We start from the raw sequence: 15319 nt of genomic DNA, 5'->3' as shown, positions 1-15319 counted from the left end.
AACAGGCCAAATTGCCCGGATACAGGGTCTACCGCGGTTCCACCGCGACCGCGGTGAAACCGCGGTGGAAGGTAGTCTCTGAACAATTGAAGATCCGCGAGGGTATTTTACCGCGGTTCTACCGCGATCGCGGTAGAACCGCGGTGGACACAGAAACTTCGGGGACCAAAGTGTAAAACACGGGATTTTTAGACCTAAACCCTATTTTAAACACTAGACTTCGCCCAAGAGAGGCAGAGATTGATTTTTTAGGTTTCTTAGCAAGGAGAACAATTGTGAAAAAGTACTCTAAACATCTTTCTTCTTTTCTTTTGATTTTATGATGAATTCAAGTTTAGTTTATTCTCCCATAACTATGAGTAGCTAAATTTCTTGTCTAAGGCTTTGATGGAACCTATTGGGTGATGAACTTCTTGTTTATGTGAATACAAATTGCTAGTTTAATCTTTATTTGTTCAACTTCGTGTTCGTTGTAGTTAATTGACAGGATCCTCAATTAGCTGTGCCTATTTAGTGTGCATAACTTGGAAAAGAGTGCATATTTAGGGTTTTGTTGAACAACACCACTCCTAGATTATTAGAGGAATCTATAATTGCGGGTTTAAAGGCGGGATTAGGAAATAACGAAGCCTTGGGTGCAATCTAAAGTGAATTGTGCTAAATAAAGCAAGCTAGTGTATCTCGGAAGAGTGCAATAGTAGATTACTGTGATTACTCAGGAGAGATTTGCGGTAAGATTAGGGTTCATGATTGATAGAGGTGTGTGGGTGAATTTGTATGAGCATAAACAGAAGGGATTCCATCAATAGGGGAAATCATTGCCTTAGCTTTTTCTCATAATTGTTTACAATCCTTTTTATTAGTTATAGCATTGTAGTTACTTGAAAGTTAGTTAGTAAAGAACACTCAATTGAGAATTTAAATATTTGGGAAGCTGATTTTGAAGACTTGGTGGGTCTGAAGGTTGCAACTGATAGGTTAACTCTCTGTGGGATATCGACTCCGGACTTGTAAACCGGATTATATTTGCAGCGACCGCATTGTCCTTTTTATAAGGCATAGTTGGGCGTGATCAGTGGTCATAAAAGAAAGAAGAAAAATAAATACACTTAATAGACTAAGATTTGATTGATGCAAATCATATCTCCATGAGTACGAAACAATCGCGGCCTAAATCTATAAATTTGATTTTTGATCAATTTCAGAGAATATCTGGGATCCTCAGTTTGATTATATGGTGGGATATTTACAGAAATAGTCGATCAAATTTACTGCTTACTTTTTTTTTTTGCAAGAATATATAGATTAAACACATATTGTACATTCGCTAGTATTTTTATTAAGAAGTTGGATAGGCATAACAACAATTAATAGTAGAACGGAAATAATTTTTAATTTGATTTCGCGTAAAACAAACCATTTTAGCTTAATTCTTCTTGTTAGTTATATAATGGCTCAATCACATCTAGAACCTGCTCCTGAACTGGAGCGACTGATGGATCTGCAGGAACGGCTTCTATTTTACGCCTTAAATTAAATATGAGAACTTACCAATAAGGACAAAAAGAAAAAGGTTGTGTTCAATTTACTTCATCGTCTACTAGTAAAGAAATATACAGACTCGTAAAATGGTTGGTTGTCTAAAATGATACTATTAATTTAATGTGGGGACTGAATATCCTTGTTCAACCTCGTGGGTATTCATTTTACTTTATGAGAATTTCTTTGACCGAATGCCGAGTTTAAATAGAATTGAGAACTTTCGAGATTTGTAAAAGTTTTTCATTAAAAATAAAATGAAAAATTTAAAATTAAATTGTGTTTAAATTTAAAATTTCTCTCGAAATATGCTTTCAACTAAACCTGCTTATCTGACTCTGTGGACTGGCTTGGATCTTCTCATCAGATATGGACAACAGTGAAATTCAACCTAGGAAGCATGAAAGATATTACTAGTATTAAGTATATTGGATAAGGACAACGGATAATGGCGACACGTTCATTAATAATATAGCATTAGTTTATTTTAGTACAATGTATTTTACAAGTGAGGTCCGAAGAGGGTAATATTTACGCAGACCTTACCCTATTTTGTGAAAGCAGAGAAACTATTTGTGATAGACCCTCGGTTCAAGGAACCTATAATCACAACAGCGATAACAAAGAACTACGGAAAGAGAAGTACTCACAGCAACTAGAAAAATAATAAAACCGAAACAAGCGAAACAATATTTAATAAAAAAGATTTAAGATTTGAAAATACGAGAATAACACTAATACCATACATAAAAAAAAAAAAAGAAGGAAGATATAGGTTTAAAAGAGAAAACACTCAGCTATTCACTAACCTACTACCATCGAGTATTCTAATAAACTCACTTAGTTTGACTAATCGAATTCTCACATCATGTGACTTATCAAAGAAGAAGCGCTACTAAAAATGAAGAATCCCATTTATCTTACCACAAACTTATAATTAGTTAAATTTTAGAATACAACTTCATCAAATAGTTAAGGCCAGCACCATTATTTCTCATTTAGAAACTCGTGTTTTAGCCGTAGTATTACATTTTAATTACTGCATTTTACGTGTGTTTGAGCTTAAATGATAGTAAATTACACTTAGTACGTGTTGTATGTCTTGCAGGAAGTGATTCCGAGCTAAAAAGTTAATTTGGAGCTGAATCGATCAATTTGGAGCTATGAAGTCTGAGTAAAAGCCCAATAAGTTAAACCGGGATCGTGTTCGGAGGTCGTATACCAAGTTTGGATCTCAAAAAAGGATGAAACAATTTTACTCCGAGAAAATAACACTGCCGCGCCGCATGGGGCGCCGCAGGGCGCGATGCGGCAGTGTAAACGTGCCTGACAGGAAAAAATACACGCCCGCGGATAATCTCCACAAGAGCGTCGCGGGGTGCGACGCCGGGCGCAGGGTGCGTGTACAAAAGTTGCAGAGTCATTTCCTACTTCGGCTTGGAAAGGGTAGCTTCGTCCGGGATTGTTTCTACACGGTATAAATACACCGGAAACACATGATTTTGAGGAGGACATGACTTTGAGAGGTTTAAAACAAAAGTACGGAATACTCGGGAGCACAGATCTAATCAATTCTTCCATTCTCATTCTAGTATTCATTGATTTTATGTTTGAAAATATTATTTTTGATGATTGTATGAACATGAGTGGCTAAGAACCCTAATATTCTGGGGTCATGGGTGCTACATGAATGTAATATTTGAAGTTTAATTTGACGAGTTTGAGTTTATCATATTGGGTTGTTTATTTAATTCTTCTGAGTAGCTAACAGTGAAATACTATCTACGAATCTAGAGTTTAACTCGAAAGTGGGAATTCTAGATTGCATATAGAATTAAATATAGTAAGTTCTTGAACCTAGGCATCGGGGAATATATTCGCAATTAGGATAGACATATACCTAATTGTCTTGCTTGGTTGAAATACAGGAATTGTAAATGCATTCTTGTTAATCTTAATTCTATAGACATATAGGCATTAAGTTAGCTTGAATAGGCGAGTACGAACTCGAAAGATTCTTATAAGTAATATTAACACAGTCAATCAACAATCCAGATAAATCAATCGGTCATTTTAAGCCAAGAATGTAACATGATTGTTAGCTATCCTATGACCCTGAATATCCTCTCCTACTGATTGTTATTCGAAATTGCTTAAGTGCTGTGGTTGATTTATAGTAATGTCATTGCTTGATAGTTTTTTAGGTAGTAAATTAGTCAATTACATAATTGTGAAAAATCTCTTAAACCGATATGTTGTTTGAGTTTGAATCAGTCAAAAGTTAATGATAAGTCTTCGTGGGAACGATACTCTACTTACTACTCTATTACTTGACAACCACGTATACTTGCGTGAGTGTGTTTGGTCGCAATAAGTTTTTGGCCTCGTTGCCGGGGACTTAGAAATTAGCTACTTAAATGAGTTAAGCTTTTATTAGTTATTTATTCAAGTTTTAATTTTCAATTTGCTTTGTCCGTGTTAACGCAGGCTCTTCTCTTGAATACGGAGGAGTAGAAATGTAAACAACCTCCTTCCTCTTGATCCTGAAATTGAACGAACACTTCACAGAGTGAGAAGGGAAGTCGAAGATAGAGCTAGAATAGAAAGAGAGTAGAAATGATTGGAAGAATCACCCTAACTTCTCCTGGGGTAGAAATTAGCCGACTCAGAATCATTATAGGCCCCAAGGAAATTTTAATCAATCTCAGAAGCCACCCCAGCAAATAGAAGAGAGTAGGAATGATTTGTTGAAGAAGTTGCTGCTTGACAATCAATAACTCAGGACCAATTTTAGAAATCTTGAGAGACAAATGGGGCAACTAGCGTCAAATCAGAATATTAGGCATGCAGGTACTCTTCCCAGTGATACAGAGAAGAATCCTCAAGTTAATGTAGTTACACTCAGAAACGGGAGGGAAATAGAAGAAGTGCCAAAGAAGAGAAAGGATAAACCTACACGTGAGGGGGAGTTGATTCCTAAGGCAACACATGAGTCAAAGAAAGATGATGCAAGTTCAGAACCAGTGAATGCTGAAAGGCCACCACCACCATTCCCCCAAAGATGGCAGAAGAGAATGATGATCGCATGTTCAACAAATTTCTCTCTATGTTGAGCCAGGTTCAATTGAATATTCCATTAGTAGATGTGCTTCGCGAAATTCCAAAATATGCTAAGTACATAAAAGATATAGTGGCTCACAAGAGGAGATTGACTGAATTCGAGATAGTCGCACTTACTAAGGAGTGCACTTCAAGGGTCCAAAACAAGCTTCCTCAAAAGCTTAAGGATCCTGGCAGCTTCACCATCCCCGTGCGAATTGGTAATATCGATGTGGGTCGTGCTCTTTGTGATTTGGGGGCGAGCATAAATCTGATGCCCTTGTCCTTGTTCAAGCAATTGGGTCTGGGAGCTCCAAGACCGACCATTGTGATGTTGCAACTAGCTGATAGATCCATAGCCTACCCTGAAAGAGTGATTGAAGATGTGTTGCTGCAAATTGGGAAATTCATCTTCCCAGCGGACTTCATTATCTTAGATTATGAGGTTGATGAACAGGTTCTAATATATTGGGACGACCTCTCTTGGCTACAGGTGATGCGATTATTAAAGTGAGAGAGGGAAAAATGATTATGAGGGTGGACAACAAGGAAGCAGTTTTTAATGTCTACAAGGCGATCCAACTTCCCCGCCATTATGAGGAGCTCTCTATGATATCTATTGTGGAGGTGGATGAGCAACTTTTTGACACGGGTGTATATCTAGACGATTCTCTAGAGAATGTAATCATGTTGTTCGATAGCTTGGAGATTGATGATGCGGTTGAGGAGATGATGCATATCCTAAATGCATCATGTGCTTACATGCGGGGATTAAACCTCTTTGAGCCCCTAAATAGGCCAAGTGGTCCTCCTCCAAAGCCGTCAGTTGAAGAAGCTCCAAAATTGGAACTTAAACCCTTGCCCCCCTCCCCCCCCCCGCACCTTCAATATGCCTATTTAGGTGGTCCTGACACTTTACCAGTTATTATTTCTTCTGACTTGTCTAAATTGCAGGAAGAAAAGCTGTTGAGAGTGCTACGCGAGCATAAGCGAGCAATTGGGTGGACGATGTCTGACATTAGAGGCATTAGTCCAGCTTTCTGCATGCATAAGATCCTTATGGAGGACAGACACAAGCCAAGTGTAGAGCAACAACGCCGCCTAAATCCAATCATGAAAGAGGTGGTAAGAAAAAAAGTGATTAAGTGGCTTGATGCATGTATTATATTTCCAATCTCTGATAGCAAATGGGTAAGCCCCGTCCAATGTGTGCCTAAGAAAGGGGGGATGACTGTAGTGGTTAACAAAAATAATAAATAACACTGCCGCGCCGCATGGGGCACCATAGGGCGCGATGCCGCAGTGTAAAACGTGCTTGACAGGAAAAAATACACACCAGCAGATAATCTCCACAAGCGCGCCTCAGGGTATGACGCCGGGCGCGGCGCGGGTGTACAAAAATTGCAGAGTAATTTCCTACTTCATCTTGGAAAGGGTAGCTTCATCCGGGATTGTTTCTACACGGTATAAATATACCAAAAACACATGATTTTGAGGAGGATGTGACTTTGAGAGGAAAACAAAAGTACGAAACACTTGGGAGCACAAATCTGATCAATTCTTCCATGCTTATTCTAGTATTCATTGATTTTATGTTAGAAAACATTATTTTTGATGATTGTATGAACATGAATGGCTAAGAACCCTAATATTCTGGGGTCATGGGTGCTACACGAGTGTAATGTTTGAAGTTTAATTTGACGAGTTTGAGTTTATCATATTGGGTTGTTTATTTAATTCTACTGAGTAGCTAACAGTGAAATACTATCGACGAATCTAGAGTTTAACTTGAAAGTGGGAATTCTAGATTGCATGTAGAATTAAATACATTAAGTTCTTGAACCTAGGCATCGGGGAACGGATTCGCAATTAGGATAGACATATACCTAATTGTCTTGCTTGGTTGAAATACAGGAATTGTAAATGCATTCTTGTTAATCTTAATTCCATAGACATATAGGCATTAAGTTAGCTTGAATAGGCGAGTAAGAACTCGAAAGATTCTTATAAGTAATATTAACCTTGTCAATCAACAATACAGATAAATCAATTAGTCATTTTAAGCCAAGAACGCATCATGATTATTAGCTAGCCTGTGACCATGAAATATCCTCTCTTACTAATGCTTATCCGAAATTGCATACCTGATGCTTATCCGAAATTGCATAAGTACTGTGGTTCATTTCTAGTTATTTCATTGCTTGATAGTTTTTTAGGTAGTAAATTAGTCAATTACATATTTTGAGAAAAATCTCTTGAATCGATAAGTTGTTTGAGTTTGAATTAATCAAAAGTTAATCATAAGTATTCGAAGGAACGATACTCTACTCACTATTCTATTACTTGACGACCACGTATACTTACGTGAGTGTGTTTGGTCGCAACAGTACTATACGTAAAAAAAGAAGAGGAAAATATAGGTTTTGTTATAAATAGAATTTTATTTATGGTGAATGTCTATATTTAGAGAGATTCTAGGGTTTATTGCTTGGTGGCTAAGTCACCCTCTCCCTATAAATAGAGGGTTCTATTCCATTGTAAATCATCCAATATCAATAAGAATTCTCTCTCTCTACTTTTCTCTGCAATATTGTTCTTCTTCTTTTATTGATTCATAACACGTTATCAGCACGAGACTAACCAATTGAGTAGATGTTTTGGGATGGAGCATAATGATTGTCAATTGTTCCATGAACTTCCTTCATGATTAAATTCTGGATTTAAGGTAAGTATTTTACTTTATTTTTCTCCTTTAAATTCTTGACATTCTATAATTTGATTTTAAATACAAGCAAAGACAATAAATCTTGATTTTAACTCTAATGGAGTTTGAAAGAAATTATAACCACCCAAAGTGGTAAAATTTCTGTGTCTTGCCATGATCAAATTCAGGTATGATTGTGGACAAAGAATTGAAAACCCGTCCCATTGAATTTTCTCCATTCTCATTCCCTTAAGAGAATGTGATAGCAATATGTAATAAGTCTGAAAGAAGACAAAATTACCATAAAGGTATCAATGGATGTGGACGTGGTAATAGACAAAATTATAATCGTCATTATCGTGGTAATGAGAATAATAAGAATTCTCAAAATAAGTCTTCATCATGATGTGAATGTGACAACATCTGATTTATGAATACATATTCATTCTTGAAAGAATATGAACGTACTAGTGGTAGTGAATATACCACACACTCACCTCTAGAGGAGGTTTGAGATGATATAAGAAAATAATGTCATTATTATGCCATGAGGTCATTGGTCACGTACCTATTGCACGCCAAAATATTTTGGTAATGTGCATATTATAGAATAACATTAATGCAAGAAACATATCTTGCATATAATTTTGACCATAACCATAATGGTATAACTTTCTCTTTAAAGAGATATTCGCCATATGGATGTTGATGAATTTGTGGTAGTACATAATTAATTGAGAGCTCTAAAAGAGCCAATTATTACTATTTTGGAGGAATACAATTGATTATCATGTCAATTTATTGTGTCGTAGTCAGTCTCAAAGAAACTTATTGAGTTTCTAAAGTATTCCCGAAAGCGATTGGTTATATATTGAGACTATAAATAATGGAAATATTTAATATCTTCTAATGCTACAACTTGTAGCGGGGTAACATATATGTGAAAAGCTACCCGCTTTATTCTCCAGTTTGTACTACACAAATAAATAAAGTGGATGTTTATTGATATAAAAACTCATATCATAATAAACTTGGATTTTATTGATAATTGCACACGTCATGGTGTAAATCTAAAGTTTATCAATATTGATATTTATTCAGTTGGCATAATTGGTTTACTCATATCAATTTAAGTATAATGTGCAAAAATAAAAGAGAATTCACATGGGTAAATATTAAAGAACTAGAAAGTTCTTTACGAATTCTCTTATGTTGCATATTCTCATTAATTAATACACCAACTAAAATTGGGATTGAATCCCATGAATGCTGGAAATATCAAAGGTGAATATGGGCCCATTCACCTGCCATGTATACCACATAAGATGCATCTATGAGATGGTTACAAGTGCGATTATTAATAACCCGCAACCTGGCCGATGTTTGCGGTGACTTGCTCAATAATTTAATTGCGAACATAATTTCCACATTTTCTATTCAAGAAGTTCATCTTGATAAGTTGATTTACATCACAGTTGGTTTAGCAAAATGATTTATTAAGTGCCTCTACTTAATAGCTAAACAATTGCTTATGAGAATAAAGTTATCTATATCAGTTTGATATACGTTATTATGACGACCCGGCCGGTCGTCTCATGAGTTACCTCTCCGTTTTCCCCAATTCTGCTTCTATTTGCTTAAATTATCGGTTTTATATGTGATCGGGTTGGTTCGGGTTCGAAAGGTTGTGAGAAGGTTTGAGGCACTTAGTCTTTTTTAAGAAGGCTTAAGTTGGAAAAGTCAACAGGATATTAACTTATGTGTTAGAGGGCTCGGATGTGAGTTCCGATGGTTCAGATAGCTCCTGGAGATGATTTGGGACTTAGGAGTGTGATCAGAATGTATTTTGGAGGTCCGAAGTAGAATTAGGCTTGAATTGGCGAAATTGAGTTTCCGACGTCTTTCGATTGATAGGTGAGATTTTTATATAGGGGTCGTAATGGGATTCCGAAAGTTGCAGTAGCTTCGTTATGTCATTTGGGATGTGTGTGCAAAATTTCAGGTCATTCGGACGTGGTTTGGTAAACTTTTTGATCAAAAGCGGAATGCGGAAGAATTTAGAACTTTAGGCTTGAATTCGATGAGTTTTGGTGATTTTGATGTTGTTCGAGGTGTTTTGAAGATTGGTACAAGTTTGAATAAGGTTATGGGATATGTCTGTGCTTTTGGTTGAGGTCCCAGGGGCGTCGGGGTGATTTCGGATGGTTGACGGGGAGTTTGAGGAATTGTTGCAGCTGCAGATGGTGCTACTTCTGGTATTTCTACACCTGCGGATTTGGGGACCGCAGGTGTGGCGCCCCATATGCGAGAGAGGAGCCGCAGAAGCGGAAGGGAGCTAGGAAGACAAAAAATCGCAGATGCGATTGGAGGAACCGCACCTGCGATGGCGCATGTGCGGATATGGAACCGCAGATGCAGGAAATGCGGATTTAAGTGGGGACCGCAGATGCGACAGTCTTGACTGCAGAAGCGGTACCGCAGATGCGTTGAAATGGCCGCAGATGCGGAAATGTCTGGACAGAAAATATAAGTTAGTTCCTTTGCGATTTTCAGAAGGTTTTCTCACTTTTAAACACGAATTTTGGAGCATTCGGGTGATTTTGAAGAGAGAAATCAAGGAGACATCATTGAGATAAGGTTTTGGATTATGAAAACTCGTTTTTACGGTGTTAATGCATGGATTAGAGCTGTAATTAAAGGTAAAGTTTGAGAAACTAGGGCATAGAAACCTCGGCCATTGATTGAGAATTTGGAAGACCATTTGTGGTCAGATTTTAGAACTTTTTATATGTATGAACTCGTGGGGAGATAAGGAATCCAATGATGTTAATTTTATCGAATTCCGAGACGTGAGCCCGGGGGTCGGGTTTTGGTAATTTCGGATTTTGTGATGTTTTTCGATCATTTTCGAGTGGGCTTCGTCCCTTTAGCATAAATTAATGGTTACATTCTGATTTTGGTAGATTTGGAGCATCCGGAGATCGATTCGAAGGGCAAAGGCATTGCGAGCTAGATTTCGGGCCGGATTGAGGTGAGTAATGATTTTAAATGCTGTCCTGAGGGTATGAAACCCCGGATTACACACTGTTCGTCTGTGTTGAGGTGATGCACACGCAAGATGACGAGCGTGGGGTCGTGCACCGTTGAGGGTTGTGACTTAGTCCATCCCGAATGAGTGTTTTACTGCGTATTTGATAGTTAATTGTTTGATATTGTTATATTGTGGGCTAAATGCCATATTTGGGCTTCGTGCCAACTGTTTGAACTCTTAGGGGATTTTTACTGATATTTTCCTCACTATTTGATTTCATACTTGTGCTCAGTCATGCCATATTGTACTGTTTTCAAAAACTCAACTAAGTTATTCTGTTTTAAACACCTTAGATGATATTTTAAAAAGATGTTTTGAGCTGAGCTTCATATTTTACTGTTGCCCGAGGGGCCTATGAGATTCTGACTGAGTAAGGCCGAGGGCCTGTATTGTGAGGATACTTTTTGGTCGGGCTGCATGCCGCAACAGTGATATACTGATTATGATAATGAGGCCGAGGGCCTGAGATTGTACGCCACGAGGTGGCTTGTGATTGATATGAGGCCGAGAGCATGTTTATGATGCCACGAGATGGCTTGATATTTCGCTTGGGCCGTAAGGGGGCCCTCCCCGAGTTTGTACACCCCCAGTGAGCGCGGGTACCCATTGTGATATGAGATACAGCACGAGGGGCTGGTATTGTTCTGTGACATTGCCCAAGGGGCTGATTCTATTGTTACTGTGCCCGAGGGGCAGCTCTTATGTGTTTACCTTATTAGTTGTTTTTCCTGTATATTGTTTGACTGTTTAAAAGGTGTTTATGAGATTTCACTGCTTAATTATATTTACTGATTTTTGTTATGCCTCTTATAGCTAAATGTTGTGTTTAATGTGATTTTATATCGCTCAGTCTTCATTTATCTTTATTACTCACTGAGTTGGAGTACTCACTTTACTCCCTGCACCCCTGTGTGCAGATTCGGGCGCTACAGGTCCTGCTACTGAGGGTTGATAGTTCCAGCGGATCTTCAGAGAGTTACTAGGTAGCTGCTTGGCGATTCGCAGCCCGGTGCATTCTCCCTCTATCTTATTTCCTTTGATTCAGTTATGTAGTAGTGGAGTAGACTTTCAGACTTGTAGTATTGTTCTAGATGCTCATAACTGGTGACACCCCGATGTCGGGTTGTGTTGGTTTTTATTTCCGCAAATTATACCGTTGAATGCTTATTTTGGGATTTTATTTCTGATTAAATACTTAGTAGTTATTATTTTAATTACTTTAAAGTGAATTAGAAGTGTGTCGGCTGGCCTTGTCTTCACGAGAGGCGCCATCATGACCGAGTTGGGTTTAGGGTCATGACAAGTTCGTACCAGAGTCTAGGTTACATAGGTCTCACGAGTCATGAGCAGGTTTAGTAGAGTCTCGCGGATCAGTACGGAGACGTTTGTATTTATCCTTGAGAGGCTGCAGAACCTTTAGGAAAATTCCATATTCTTGAAATTCTTGTTGTGCGAATTTGTTGATCCGATAACTAAACTTCTCTTATTCTACTCTCTCACAGATGGTGAGGACACGCGCTGCCGGTCAGGATGGACAACCACCAGTACCACCAACTGGAGCCACTAGAGGCCGAAGACATGGTTGAGGCCGTGGTAGGGGCAGAGGTGCAGCCCCCACAGCAGCTGGGGCAGCACCTGCTGATTCACCAGCCGTCCCAGTTCAGGAGCAGGTCCCAATTGTGGACACTCCAGAAGCACCGGCTCAGGCACCAGCTGTGCCCATTGTGATTCCGGGTCTTCAGGAGACTTTGGCCCAAACTTTGACAGTATGTACGAGTCTTGCTCAGGCGGTCGTGGTCTCTACTGCCGCAGCCACTTCTCAGGCAGGGGAGGCTCTCAGACTCCCGCCGCCCGCATACCCGATTCGGTGGTTCAGGGAGTGCAGACACCGGAGGCACCACTAGCCCAGCCGGCGGCAACTGCTCATGGTTACGTAGCTCCAGTTATGCCAGAGGATGAGCAGCGCAGATTGGAGAGGTTTGGCAGACTCCAGCCTCCTACTTTCAATGGTGCTGAGGGCGAGGATGCCCAGGGCTTCTTAGACAGATGTTAGAGGATTCTTCGCACCGCGGGTATTCTGGAGACCAGCGGGGTTACATTCACGACCTTTCAGTTTACCGGAGCTGCCTTCACTTGGTGGGAGGCATATGAGAGGCGTAGGCTTGTTGGTTCGGCACCTCTGACTTGGCAGCAGTTCTCCGCTCTATTTTTGGAAAAGTATGTTCCACAGTCCCGTAGGGAGGAGCTGCGTAGGCAGTTCGAGTAGTTGAGAACGGGAGATATGACGGTCACTTAGTACGAGATGAGGTTCTCAGAGTTAGCTCGACATGCTATTTGGCTGGTCGCTACAGAGAGAGAGAGGATCAGGAGGTTTGTTGATGGCCTCACCTACCAGCTTCGAGTTCTCATGACTAGGGAGAGAGTGTTAGGTGCTACGTTTGAGGAGGTTGTGGATAATGCTCGTGAGATTGAGTCAGTTCGTCGCCAGGAGCGTGAGGAGAGGGAGGCCAAGAGGCCTCGTGGTCATGGTAGTTATGGGGGTGCTCCTTCGAGGGGCCAGTTTCAACACGGCATAGGCTGTCAGTTCAGGCATGCTCAGTCAGCTCGCCCAGGCTATCGTAGGGCATCATCAGGCCATGGTTCTCACGGTTCTCAGCAGGGTCATTCTTCACTCAGTGCACTTCCCGCCCAGGGTTCGTCCCGTGCTCCATCAGTCCAGGATTCTTCTACGCCAGGTACGTCTGCTAGTCATTCCGGTGCTAGGGGTTCCCATCAGTCCTCGTCTCCAGCACCCGGGAGTTGCTATGAGTGTGGAGAGATGGGTCACATGTGGAGGCAGTATCCTCATCGTCTTGGGGGTTCATCTCAGCAGAGGGGTCAATCATCAGCCTCAGCCCCAGCCACTTCACCACCCACCCAGCCAGCTAGGGGTGGAGGATAGTCATCTAGGGGTCGCCCCAGAGGGGAAGGCCGATTCGGTGGTGGTCATGCCCACTTCTATGCACTTCCAGCTAGGCCTGATGCGATTGCTTCAGATGCGGTGATTACAGGTATTATCTCAGTCTGCCGCAGGGATGCTTCTGTGTTATTTGACCCTGGTTCTACTTTCTCTTATGTGTCGTCTTATTTTGCCCATTATCTGGATATGCCCTGCGAGTCCCTTGTTTCTTCTGTTCATGTCTCTACGCCGGTGGGCGATACTGTTATGGTGGACCGTGTGTACCGGTCGTGTGTTGTGTCTATTGAGGGTCTAGAGACCCGAGTGGATCTGTTATTGTTATGTATGGTGGACTTCAATGTTATTTTGGGCATGGACTGGTTATCTCCGTGTCGGGCTATTCTGGACTGTCATGCCAAGACAGTGACTTTGGCTATGCCTGGTGTGCCACGGATTGAGTGGCGAGGTTCGACCGATTATGTCCCCAGCAGGGTGATATCTTTCTTAAAGGCCCAGCGTATGGTTGGGAAAGGTTGTCTGTCATATCTACCCTTTTTGAGGGATGTCGGTGCAGAGACTCCCAGTATCGATTCTGTTCCAATTGTGAGGGATTTTCCCGATGTGTTTCCTGCAGACCTGCCGGGCATGCCACCGGACAGGGATATAGATTTTGGTATTGACCTGGTGCCGGGCACTCAGCCCATTTCTGTTCCACCATATCATATGGCACCAGCGGAGTTGAAGAAGTTAAAGGAGCAGCTTCAGGAACTCCTGGATAAGGGGTTCATTCGTCCTAGTATGTCACCGTGGGGTGCGCCGGTTCTCTTTGTGAAGAAGAAGCACAGCATGATGAGAATGTGCATTGATTACAGGCAATTGAACAAGGTAACAATTAAAAACAAGTATCCCTTGCCTCGTATCGATTTGTTTGACCAGCTTCAGGGAGCGAGAGTGTTCTCCAAGATTGATCTCTGCTCAGGTTATCACCAGTTGAAAATTAGGGACTCAGATATTCTTAAGACAGCTTTCAGGACCCGATATGGTCATTACGAGTTCTTGGTGATGTCTTTCAGGCTGACCAATGCCCCAGCAGCGTTCATGCATTTGATGAACAGTGTGTTCCGGCCATATCTCGACTCATTTGCCATAGTCTTCATTGATGATATTCTGGTGTACTCGCGTAGTCAGGAGGAGCACACGGAGCATTTGAGAGTAGTGTTGCAGAGATTGAGGGAGGAGAAGCTTTATGCAAAGTTCTCCAAATGTGAGTTTTGGCTCAGTTCAGTGGCTTTCTTGAGGCACGTGTTGTCCAGCGAGGGTATTCAGGTGGACCCGAAGAAGATAGAGGCGGTTCAGAGTTGGCCCAGACCGTCCTCAGCTATAGAGATTCGTAGCTTTCTTAGTTTGGCGGGTTATTATAGCCGGTTTGTCCAGGGATTTTCGTCTATTGCATCGCCCTTGACCAAGTTGACTCAGAAGGGTGTTTCATTTCAGTGGTCTGATGAGTGTGAGGAGAGCTTTCAGAAGCTCAAGACTGCCTTGACCACAGCTCCAGTGTTAGTATTGCCATCAGCTTCAGGTTCTTATACCGTGTATTGTGATGCTTCGAGAGTTGGTATTGGGTGTGTTCTGATGCAGGAGGGTAGAGTTATTGCTTATGCTTCTCGTCAGTTGAAGCCTCATGAGAAGAACTGCCCTGCTCATAATTTGGAGTTGGCTGCCATTGTTCACGCGTTGAAGATTTGGAGGCATTATTTGTATGGTGTGTCTTGTGAGGTGTATATTGATCATCGTAGCCTCCAGCACTTGTTCAAGTAGAAGGATCTCAATCTGAGGCAGTGGAGGTGGTTGGAGTTGCTTAAGGATTATGACATTACTATCTTATATCACCCGGGGAAGGCCAATGTGGTGGCCGATGCTTTGAGCCAAAAGGCGGTGAGTATGGGGA

The 15319-nt window shown here is 41.0% G+C and overlaps 2 protein-coding genes across 2 annotated transcripts; both read left to right on the top strand.

The window, feature by feature from the left end:
• Nucleotides 4350-5152, top strand: LOC109226152. The gene is made up of 2 exons (XM_019390951.1): nt 4350-4562; nt 4658-5152. The coding sequence occupies exons 1-2, from the start codon at nt 4350-4352 to the stop codon at nt 5150-5152; spliced, it is 708 nt and encodes a 235-aa protein (XP_019246496.1).
• LOC109226151 lies at nt 5164-14637 on the top strand (the record flags this gene model as incomplete). Its single annotated transcript, XM_019390950.1, has 2 exons — nt 5164-5763; nt 14206-14637. Coding segments are annotated over exons 1-2 (1032 nt in total), but the record flags the coding sequence as incomplete, so codon positions are not given.

The sequence above is a fragment of the Nicotiana attenuata genome, chromosome 5, assembly GCF_001879085.1.
Source record: "Nicotiana attenuata strain UT chromosome 5, NIATTr2, whole genome shotgun sequence".
In the NCBI taxonomy this organism is placed as follows: domain Eukaryota; kingdom Viridiplantae; phylum Streptophyta; class Magnoliopsida; order Solanales; family Solanaceae; genus Nicotiana; species Nicotiana attenuata.
The sequence above is the reverse complement of the archived record's forward strand: the minus strand, read 5'-3'. Positions and strand labels throughout refer to the sequence as shown.